Genomic DNA, 12,216 nt, shown 5'->3' on the forward strand with positions numbered 1-12,216 from the left:
ACTGTACTCTAACCTGCGCAACAGAATAAGATTCCATCTCAAATAAATAAAGAAATAAAAATATGAGACTCCTGAAATGCTATATTGTTGTTTAATATTATTTAAAAATAAGCTATTTATAAAATGACAAATATTGTAATCAAGTTTTATTTGATTAAAGAAAGAAGATAGCTTTAGGCAATGAAGTCTAAATAGAATTCTGGTTTACCATTTGCCCATCACGTTCCGTACAATTGTTAAGTCTAAATAGAATTATGGTTTACCATTTACCCATCATGTTCCATACAGTTGTTAAGTCTAAATAGAATTCTGGTTTACCATTCACCTGTCACATTCCATACAGTTGTTAAACTTTGGCCTGATGATGTCTTCACTTGGAATGTTCTTCTCTCATCCAGATACAATGCGTTCAGTTCAACCAATGCTTTGTTTTAACGTATTTGCGAGTCTCTGACATCCTTCAGTTTAATTTAGGAAGCTTGTGACTACCTGTCTAGGAAAATCACTTAGACAGTTGCTCCTGTTTCTTAATAATTAGAAAGATCTTATTAATTTGTTAATTTCTGAAGTCCTATATTAAAATTATGGGGATAAGTTGTTTGTTGGCTGGAAAGGGGCACAAAGAACTTTCTGAGGTGATGGAAACATTCTTAATCACGATCTGGGTGGTGGTAACACCACACGTGGATATGCAAAAATTCATCTAGTTGTATACTTAAGATTGATATACTCTAGTGTGTATACATTAAATATAGGACACAAATCCAATCTCTAATTTGTAGTAGTTCAGGAAATATTAAAAAAATAGAGAAACCAAGGCAGTTGAAGGAAACAGTTTTTCTGGAAACTGTGAGAATGTGTCACAAAGGAAGGCTGAGGCTTCCTGGGCTCCTTGGGCCAAAATTAGGGGAAGAGTTGGTGCCAGTGCCAGTGACACAAGCTGATTAAAACAGTCGTAACAGGAAGAGTCTTACACGATTCTTCTTCTTTGTGGATTTTTCTGTCTCTTACTGTGTATACCCAATAGGTTTGCTTGGTCATTTTTGTTTGTCTTCTTCAGTCTGAATTCCTGTCCTCCATTCCCATGGCATCAGGGTCAAGGCAGTGAGCAGTGTGGAGAGTCAAAGAAGGGGCATTGGAAGAGGGTACTAGGCACTGGTTGTAAATCAGGTATTTATAAGTCTAGGGGGAAACCTCTACCATAGCCTGGCAGCCAGCCGCAAGGCTGAGATGGTGCTGTTATAGAAATCACCTAGCAAGGGAAAATTCTGGGTCCTCAATCTTATCATGGAATGTGTAGTGGTGCAGCCAATGAACAGGAGTACAGGCCATTCAGGGGAAGAGGAATGCTAATAATCATACCCTAGTGAGGATGAGAGGGGAAACAGAAGAGTGGAAATTTTGTCCAGCCTTCTTGACCACAACTGGCTGGTTACCCAAACTTGAGGTTTTACTTGGGACATGTAATAGGGCTTCACTTGTACCATGTAAGCTCCAATTGGACTTGGCACTCTTCCTGGTCCTTCGTGGTGGTTTTCTTAAAAAGAATGAGTTATGGGGGAATATTTTCAGTTACATGCTGTACATGAATGTGCATTCCAGAACAACACACACTTCAATAAGTAATGAGATGGTCAGGTGCTATACTGTGTGCCATACCAGGTGTCATCAAGCTGTACCAGTTTCCAGCTACGTGCAAGTTGGAACACCATAGAATTTATACAGCAAATATGCATTAACTTATCATTTGAATGTCATGGAAGGTATCATATTTTATCATTGAAATTAACTTAAAAATTGCATGTTCTGAGTAAAATATGTACATTTAGATCACGATGCCTACTTAGAACATGAAATATTCATGTTCAAATAATGTTGGTATTTGCTCAAATAATGATTGAGGACTATATTTCTTTTTATGTGATGATCCTGATAATAATGTTTTGCTACCATTGTATCCAACTTTTTGATTTTCAATTAATTACCTTTGCAAGTGACTATATAATCTTTCTTTGTAAAATCACTCCATTTGTATCCCTCCTCTTTCAAATCACTTTGATTTTCCCCTGGATCTCCATATGCAGAGTATCTTAAGTGTCTATTTGTAGCAGTGATTTCCTCTTTCACTCTATTTCTGAATCTTCTGCTGCTGCCAGGTATTTCTACTTGGGTATCCCAGTGTGGCCTTGAACTATAAAACTGAACTCCTCATCTTCCTGCCTTCTTTCTTCCTCAGAACTCCTTCCGCAAAACCAGCTGTGATTTTTTTTTTCCCCTTTTTTCTTAGATTAGAAGCCTCCCAGACATCCTTGACTCCTTTCTCTTACTTCCTCATGGTGTGTAGTCCAGTCAAGCCTGAATTTTACGGGCTCTGTTTCCAACTATTTACCTTCCTGAATCTTCTTTTCCAGCCAGTGGTTTGACTCATTATTTCCTGAGCCTCCTTCCCCTGGCCACACTCTGTGCTCAAGCTCCAGTGTTTCCCACAGAAGTCATTCCTTCCCTTCCTCACCCATCCATCCAGCTCCTGCCCAGACATCAGCACTCTAAAGGCTTACCTCCTCCTCAGTGCCACAGTCTGCCCCACCTCCAGCTTCCTTCTGTGGCTCTTACTGTCTGTGTAGGCAATTTCATAATTTAACTTCTAACAGTTTATGACAGTTCTTTCTTGTATGACTTGAATTGCTTTTCACTTCTTTAGTTTTTCAAATATTCATATGTACAGTTAGACTGTCAGTGCTTCCAGAGTGAGAGTCTTTGCCTTACCTATATGCTCCGTAATGCCTAACATAAACTAACACTAAAGCGAAAATTCTGTGAAGGCCAGAATTTTTATCAGTTTTTTTTCACTAGTAAATCCTTAGCACCTGGCATGTAGTAAGTATGTAATAAATATTTGCTATATAAATGGTAAATGTTCAATAAACGTTAATTGATTTAATATTATTCACACCTGCGACATCCTTTTTTCACTATAACTAAAAGATTATTATAGTGAAAAAGGAAGTGAATGCAATGTATAGCCAGAATCTGCTCAATGGGGCTTGACCACTCCTTCTAAAGAATTATGTTTTCCTGCAGATATTAATGAATGTCAGCTACAAGGTGTATGCCCTAATGGTGAGTGTTTGAATACCATGGGCAGCTATCGATGTACCTGCAAAATAGGATTTGGGCCGGATCCTACCTTTTCAAGTTGTGTTCGTAAGTAATAATCACTTTTTACTCCTATTTTGGATTAATTGTCTTTGGGGTTTTCCCAAAAGAACGGAAATGCTCAGTGGCCAACTGAATGCTTGTAAATATGCGGAAAACCTCATTAATTAAAATGACAAGGAGGGGGCCCGCCTGATGTAGTAAAATAAATCTATATCATGGAACCTTCTCTAAAATGCATTTTTATTGTGGTGATAAAAATATAGTAGCTAAAACTCAGGATAAAGACAAAGCCCACTGAGGAAATACGCTTTGATGGAAAGAAAAGAGGGAATTAAAATGGACATATCAACCTTTCTTGGTACCTGAGAGATGACAGTAGGTTTTTCTGTCATAAATACAGTATTTTAAGGATTCTTTAGGTTGAATTAAACTGTGTCCCCGCTTCTGCCTTTAAGTATTCCAAATTCTGAGTCTCTGGACTCTACTTTAGTGAGGTTTCACTTCTTTCTCAATTGCAAGAGTCTGGAAAATAGTTACCAAGGCCCTGTGTTTTAGATTTTCTAATTCAGTTCTGATTTCAGATATTGTCTTGTTCTTTAAACCCACCAAAATGACCCTATATTATAGTGTTTTGCCTTAAAAATGTTTCTGAGACTTTCCCTTGTTTCTGATAAGGGTAAAAATCCTTCATCAAACCACATGTTCTAATATTGGTTCTGAACTATAGTTTCACCAAAGAGATACTCCCTCTGCATGTAAAGTAATCCATGTAATCACTACAGATCATGTGCCATTAGAGAGGAATGCATTTTAGGTGTAAAGTCCTCAAATGCAGATTTGAGATTTTAAGATTGTCTTATTTTTAAAGTAGTCATGCCCATTATTACAAAAGTAGGTAAGCACTGCAAGTTTTTTTTTTTTTTTTTCTAAAGAGATGGGGTCTTGCTATGTTGCCTAGGCTGGACTCAAATCCTGGACTCAAGTGATCTCTGTTCAGCCTGCTGAGTAGCATGACTATAGACGTGGGCCTTGTAGCACTGCAGATTTTTAAAGGTTATATAGAGTTTAAACGGATGCATGGCAGAAAACTATTAGGATAATTTTAAGAGCAATTGTGTATTAGTTTCTTTCCTGCAAGTTTTTTGTTTTTATCTGTCTGTCTGTCTGTCTGTCTATCTATCTATCTATCTATCTCTGAGACGGAGTTTCACATATGTCACCCAGGCTGGAGTGCAATGGTGTGATCTCCACTCACTGCAACCTCCGCCTCCCGGGTTCAAACGATTCTCCTACCTCAGCCTCCCAAGTAGCTGGGATTACGGGCATGTGCCACCACACCCAGCTAATTTTTGTATTTTTAGTAGAGACACGGTTTTGCCATGTTGGTCAGGCTGGTCTTGAACTCCTGACCTCAGGTGATCCACCCGCTTCAGCCTCCCAAAGTGCTGGGATTACAGGTGTGAGCCACCATGCCCGACCACTTTTATTTATCTTTTAATGTGGCTTTGGTATATAATGAGCTGCATCTTTCTTGTCCCTAGTTGGAAATTTGCCATTTGGTTGACATGTTCTTCATGAGTATACTGCCATTCATTTTTAACCAAGCTTCTCTCTCTAACTCTGTGCCCTAAGGTGAGATATCTACATATCTCATAAATAACATATCTCATAAATAAAATAACTAAAATAAAATAAGGTGATAAAGACAAATGTAGTAAAATAAAAATGACAGTCTCATTTATTACTTTTACGTGAGTTTGTTGAGTCTTTTGAAATGTTATTACTAATTACTACTCTTTTCCTTTAAAAACTGTCAACTGCAGATTAGGAAGTTTTACACGTAAGTCCTCTTTTCTGTGTTCTTTTACAGACAGTTTTGATCATGAAGCAGACAGACACCTAATTATAAGGCTTTCCTAACGGGTGGTAAAATTAGACCATAAAATTATGTTTGCACACAAGGTACCTTTGAAACTGATGCAAGGATTTGGAAATTTCAGGCCAAAAATCACATTGTTGATGGTATCCAGATAACTTAGGGGATCATTTTTGGCTGATTTGAATTATATTAACAAAATATTTTAAATCATTTTATGATTTAAGCATAAAGATTGTAGAGTTTGGATATAGAGTTTGTTATGAATGCTTTTCCCCCTCCTTTATAATTTGACTTGTAGTCTGTTTACAATTCTTATATTGAAGGTTGCTGATTAGGTAAACTTGCAGAACTAGTCACAAAATGCTCTGTGAAAGTTTGACTAGATCTGATGTCTAGAGTTTAGGGCAGACATCCAGGTTTTAATAAGATTGTAGCAATCTGCCAATGAGATTTTTGAAACACTTGCATATTTCCTTAGCATATTTTCCCTGTCATTGCGCAAATAATTCTGAACTTATTAAACAACCATCCATTCTTATTTGAAAAATAAATAATTCAATTTTACGGTTCAGCTACAACAGCTGAAATGGTAAGTATTAAGAGACGTTTGTTGCTAGTTAAGTGTTCCAGTTGAGAGTTTGAAGTGAAAACCTGGGCTCTTTACCAGTGTTGAGTGAGAAGATTTATTCCTCTTTCCTCTGAATTTACCACATGTAACATCACAGAGACATATAGAGTTCCTTTAGGATTTGCGATTTGAACCAATCCAGTCTGATTTTCGGGTGAATTCTGTGAAGAACTTGATGGGGGAAGTCTGAAGACAGAAAGAATTAGGGAAGAAGGTGATACTTACAGAGGAAAGGAAAAAAATGGAAAGATAATGGTATTTTTGGCAGCCACAGGGAAGTAGCAGAAGGGGACTGGAGATCACACACACGCGCACGCGCGCGCGCACACACAGACACATGCAGACACAGGCACTCAACACAGTGGTTGCTAAATGTCTGCTCTGGAGAGAGATAAAACCAGCCAGGGATGAAGCCTGCAGGCAAATGGAGGATACTGACAACATTTGCTAAGACAACATGAATTTAGGCCATATCCAGAGCATACAAGGCGTGGCTGACTCTCTGAACCCCTGCACTAGATTATGCCCAAGGAGCAACGGGAAGCACTTTCTCTTCTTGAATGCACTGAACTGAGGTGAACCCCCCCAGAATTCCTTGGCTCCAGCCAAAGGTTGCAACAATTTCACTTTCTCTCCTTGCTGCTTGCCTTGGCTTAGCCAAGCTAAAAGGAAGAAAGTAGGCAAATGCTGGCATTTGCTGCCTCTGACCTCTATGTTTGAGGCTTAGGATGATGTAGCAGCATTCTCCAGACCTGTTGCTACCTGATTTATGGGGAAAGGTGGAAACTCAAGGACTTTCCAGAGCAAATTCAAGAAAAGTATCATCATCTTTGCGATCGAAGTAGGAAGACTTTCTGGCTTTCTGAACTCCTTCAGGAACTTCAGAGCTCCATGATGAGTGCTGCTGAGAGTGTGTCCATAGGTTCAGTAAAAAGGCCCAGATAAAAGAATTCTGAGCCTGGGCTTTTGCTGTTTCATAGTATTCTTTACCTATGGACTTGGAGCTAGCTGACAGAAGTGGAGGGTTAGAGAGAAGATGTGCTCAGGAGCTTCTGCCGTAGTCCTGGAAGTCATGAGATAAAGGACAAGTGCCTTTTAAAAGCCGGTCTTCATTAGGTACATCATTCATTTGTAATTTCCTGAGCATCTTTATGAGAAACATACCATGCTTGTCTTATACACTGGGAAACTAAAGCTAGGAAAGTTTAAGTAGCTTCTCACACAGCTAGTAGCTGAGAGTTGAGATTTAAAACAGGATTTGTGCCTCCAAATTTAGGGTTCTAGATCAGGGGTTGGCAAATTATAGCCCATGGGCCAACTCTGTTTTTGTGAATAAAGTTTTATTGGAACGCAGCCATGTCCATTCATTTACTTACTGTGTGATGCTGCTTTTGTATTACAGCGACAGAGTTGAGAAGCTGCAACAGAAATTGTATGGCCCACAAAGCCTAAAATACTTATTATCTGACACTTAACAGAAAAAGTTTGCTGACGCTCAAGCTAATTAACACTGTCCAATAGAACTATCTGAGATGATGGAAATATTCTCCATCTGTGCCACCTCATACAGCAGCCACTAGTCATATATGGCCTGTGTAACTGAGGAATTGAATTTTTACTTTTATTTAATGTCAATTTTATCCAAAGAGCAACATGTGGCTAGTGCCTAACATATTGAGTGGCGTAGCTTTGTATCCTTTTTGGCAAAGCCAAATGGGTAAATTAATGCTAGCTTTCCAGCTTTTCCTTTAAAATGGGCTTTCCTTCCAGACTTGATATCTTTATACCCATGGTAACATTGTTGTCCAGAGCACCCTGGCTGGGGGCCTGTGTCATCTTGGTCTCTTGATCTTTTGGTTTCAAAGGATGCCATTTAGTCTTCATAATTTATCTTAGGCCCGTTCTTTTCTTTCTACCTCCTCTGTGGCCATCTCAGATTAGGCCCCTAGCCTCCCTCACTTGGAGGTCTCATGGCACCGTGGCCCAGAGGTGAGACAGAGCTGTACCAACTGCTTGCTCCCAGATTATTAGAGTAACAGTGAAAACCATGACAATAATAATTTTTATTGCAAACTTCGTAAATGCCACGCACTGTGCTAAGCACTTTATGTGAATTATCCCATATAATACTCACAAGATCTCTATTGGATTTGTACTGTTATTTTTTCTAATTTAGAAATGAAGGAATTGAGGCACAGAGGGGTTAGGGATCTTTCCAACAGTCAGACAGCCTGTAAAGGGTAGAGCCCACATTTGGAACTGGATCTGTCTCACTCCACAAGCTGAACATTTAGTCAGGAGACAGTAAACAGTCCGAAATGCCAGGAGTAAGTCATTTATTTAAGGAGAACTGATATTTTCATCTCACCGGCCACACTATAGAATAGGTGACCTAACTGCAATGGCCTTGAATTATTGTTGCTTTTATTTTGGTTCTCCACGAATTGTGGTGTTTTGTTTGTTTGTTTGTTTGTTTGGTTTGGTTTGGTTTTTTGAGAGGAAGTCTTGCTCTGCTGCCCAGGCTGGAGTGCAGTGGCGTGATCTTGGCTTACTGCAACCTCCGCCTCCTGGGTTCAAGTGATTGTCCTGCCTCAGCCTCCTGAGTAGCTGAGATTACAGGTGTCTGCCACCACACCCGGCTAATTTTTGTATTTTTAGTAGAGATGGGGTTTCACCATGTTAGCCAGGCTGATCTGGAACTCCTGACCTCAAGCGATCTGCCCACCTCGGCCTCCCAAAGTGCTGGGATTATAGGCATGAGCTTCCACCCCCAGCCATGAATTGGTTTTTAATGACGCATTTCCCAGTCGGAGTGCCCAGTGGTTCTTACTGCCCTGGGAAAGCTGCCTCTCAGACTCCTCATAGCAGCTTTACCTACTTCCTAGACCTGCATCCTAACACTCATCCTCATAGATACTAAGCTGTGAAGGGATTAACTGCTAATGTGGAATTTCATCCAAGAAATAATTAAGGATATTACAGATGTGGGTGGGAGTGATTGCAGACTAGTAAGGTTAGCTAGATCTTTATACCCTTGCTGTTTTCTGAAATCCTCCCTACTTTTCAACTTCTTTTAAGTACCAGATTAATTAATATCTGCTTAATATTTGTCGTTCACATTTTAACCCACTTATGCCTAGTGTTCCATTATTGGAATGCTAAGCTTGTGGGAGTTATTTATATCCTACTGCTCAAGGTCATTGCAGTAGGTCTGATTTTTCACACACACACACACACACACACACAATTTGCAACTTTCAGCATAAATGGATCAATACATTAGAGTAGTATGTCTTTGAAAGTATAATGTGAGTTTATTATACGATCCTATAATTAAGGCCATAATTAAATATAAGTTGCTTAATGTATCACTGAGGAACCCAAGCGATAGTACCTTAGCTTTTTACTGTTGTTTTGTAACTGAATTGCCATCACCATGGGCTCTGTGGTTATGATTCAGTACTGTACTTGGGTACAAAGCTATATGCTTGTGACCAGTTTGAAAATTTGTCTTATGTCTCTAGCCAAGAGCAAAAAAAAATTACTTTCCTGGTGAATGTTGCATTTTCAGTAGGTTTTATGCTTCTGAAGTGCTTTTGCCTTTAGATAAAGTATCAGAATCTTTTTGCTGTAATTTTAGTGACACATCCTGCACAAAATAGGATCTGACAAAGTGCTATTTCAGTGTACATACATGTAAGAGCCTACAGGCACCCTTCATTATCACTCCTCAGTTTTATTTGATTCTAGAGCTGTTTCCCCTCTTCCTTTGAAATCTTTTGGCATTTCTAGTTTTCTTTAGTATAGCATAAAACCTTATGACTCAGTAGAATATATAATCACATGTACCATATTTTAAATAATAAATGTAGTGCACTAATGTGTTATCCTTTACAATTAATCTTCCAATCTGAGGTTAAAGATGTTCAGACAATAGCAACACCAATCTTACATCATTCTGGGTAGCATCTTGTTTCTGGGTTTATGCATCATGTTGACCAGAGTGTGAAAATACTAGAGATGTTTAATAAAATAAACAGAATGCAAGTCATTTGAAATGACAAAAGAACAACAGGCAATGTAGGTACTAAAATAGGGGCAGTTTTAAATGGCACACCCTGTCAGGTATATGTGGCATAAATGAACAGTTTTGGCTCCAAATAGTTGTAGATCAAAGAAAATGTGAATCGTGAAAGCATCAGTAAAATTTAGATATGGGAGAGGCTTTAAAGTAGTTGACTAGAGGCATCTGGTGCTCACCTCCTCCACAAAGGAGAACCAAAATAGCAAGTAGATAATCCCACTTCGAACAGATCACCTAACAGAGAACACTGAAGTTCAACAGAGAAGTGACAGGAAACACCTAAGGCAGGGAAGGAGAGGGAACCAAGGCAGCCTGCTCGGCCAGGATTAGCTGGGAGCCTGGGGAGGCTCCCCAGTGTGAGGAAAGGGTAAATGAGAGACCTCCAGTGATCCACATTCCCATGTGAATTCCTGCAATCCTAGCCACAGGAGAGCCCTTTGGCCCTCACAGACTCTGAGACTAACCTAGGGAGCTGCCTAGAGACCTCATGATGGAATTGCTGCTGAAAGGGAGCTCCCGCACGCTGGGTCCCACACACACCTTCTGAGTCTTAAGCAGGTCCCACCGCCACTGGCACCTGAGCACTCCTCTCAGAGGCCCAGGCCAGGCCCACCCAATGTACCACTACCATCACAGCTGGCACTCACCTGTATGTACCACCTGTGGGCCTGGGGACTGGCCTGCCCAGCCCATTGCAGCCACTGACAACACCAGCATGGACTGCGTGGGAAGCAGAGGGTTGTCTCACCACTGCTACTGCCATCACCTGTGCTATACCCACTGCCCAGGGACTTGAGGACCTGCCTGGCTAACTACTATCGCTGCTGGCACCTAAGCAAGCCATGTAGAGACCCAAGAATTGGCCCACTTGGACCCACTAACACCAGTGCCTGTGTACTCTGCCCTCGGGCCGAAAGACAAACACACTTGGCCCGCCTCTGCTACCACTGGGGCCTGAGGACTGGCCCACCTGGTAGCCTCCTCAGCAAAATTTTATCACAGAATCCACTAGCAACTGTACCTTAAGGCAATGCAGAAATCATAGACACCACTGATGCCATTTACAGCTGAAGAAATCCTATGGAGACTACACTACTGCGTGTACCCAGAATCAAAGCCAAAGTGCCCTGCCCAGATAGCACCACAGATAACATCTTCAGGAAGTCCTCCCCTAAAAAAGATGATAGAGGAATTGGGTAAGGGAAAGGCAAGTCAGAAAACCTCATTTGGATGGTGATACGATAGAGAAGAGCCCTGGTTGGGTTTGGGGAATGGGCAGAGCGGGGACACCAAACTGTCTGATTCAGCACCTTTGACTTGACCTGGACCTGGTTCTGTAGAACACACTCCATTCATATTTGCATTAGAAGATGAACTTCTTGAAGGCAGGGCTGTCTTTTGCTTATTTTCATATTTGCCATGTGTGCCTAGCAGAGTATTAGCTGTTAGGTTGATGAACTCTTATCTACTAAACGCATTGCAGAAGATTAGGATTAAGGTTTAGATATTGGATGCCTATAGCCTCATATACTTTTGCAGTGTTTTCTGAGGAGCTGAGCACATCATCTCTTCCTTCTCCAGTGTGCTGTCTGGCTAGAACAGGGGCCTTGTCTGGCACTCCAAATCAGAAGCCACTTTCTGCCTCCTGTTCATGTTCACTGGCCTAGGGTGAGACCTGACGGGCCCTGCAAGCTCTCACTTCCCTGGGGTGAGAAGAGCAGATGCTGGCTTGCAGCATCAACCATGTTCCTCATTCTCCAAAGTGCCTGATTATTCATTAAATGCTGCCCTAGAATTATCTCTACTGTGGTTAAATATAAAAAACTAGGTAGTGATTTTGATAGTAGGTGACTAGGTTTATTTGGAAAGGTGGATTTTTTTGTTGAAATTTTTCTCTTCATTATGCACACATACCTAATTGCATGCTTGCTAAAATGGAAGAAGGGACCAGAGAGGGACAGGGACAATCACTGTCACAACTTTTGGTGCCCTGACTCTAAAACTCATATGGTAAACTGATTTTTCATCAGAAAGGTGATGCTCTTAATCTAGACAGATTTATCCTGCAGTATGGTTTTTAATTCATACCTTAGGGTTCATTTTACTATCATTTGGAAAGCCAATGTAGTTTTGGTTTCTCATGTAATGTCAGGCTTTATCTCTCTGCTTCAGCTGATCCCCCTGTGATCTCGGAAGAGAAAGGGCCCTGTTACCGACTTGTCAGTTCTGGAAGACAGTGTATGCACCCTCTGTCTGTTCACCTCACCAAGCAGCTCTGCTGTTGTAGTGTGGGCAAGGCCTGGGGCCCACACTGTGAGAAATGTCCCCTTCCAGGCACAGGTAAGACATTTTCAGCTGTATGTGCACATAGATTCCCAGCCACATGAGTACACAGGACAACTTTGGCAACTTGGGTCATTTTTTGTTTCTGACTTTAATTTTTTAATAATACATTGTAAATACTTT

At 40.6% G+C, this 12,216-nt stretch overlaps 1 protein-coding gene across 18 annotated transcripts in view; it reads left to right on the forward strand.

Moving 5' to 3' along the window:
• The window catches only part of LOC105464817 (latent transforming growth factor beta binding protein 1), a 445,139-nt gene that overhangs the window by 287,567 nt on the left and 145,356 nt on the right, over positions 1-12,216 (forward strand). For all 18 annotated transcript variants that reach the window (XM_024787691.2, XM_024787692.2, XM_011712889.3 and 15 more), the window contains 2 exons: positions 3,082-3,204; positions 11,923-12,090. In XM_024787691.2, coding sequence (XP_024643459.2) covers positions 3,082-3,204; positions 11,923-12,090 — 291 coding nt within the window. The remainder of the gene's footprint in view (positions 1-3,081; positions 3,205-11,922; positions 12,091-12,216) is intronic.

Source organism: Macaca nemestrina, chromosome 13 (genome assembly GCF_043159975.1).
Source record: "Macaca nemestrina isolate mMacNem1 chromosome 13, mMacNem.hap1, whole genome shotgun sequence".
Lineage (NCBI taxonomy): Eukaryota > Metazoa > Chordata > Mammalia > Primates > Cercopithecidae > Macaca > Macaca nemestrina.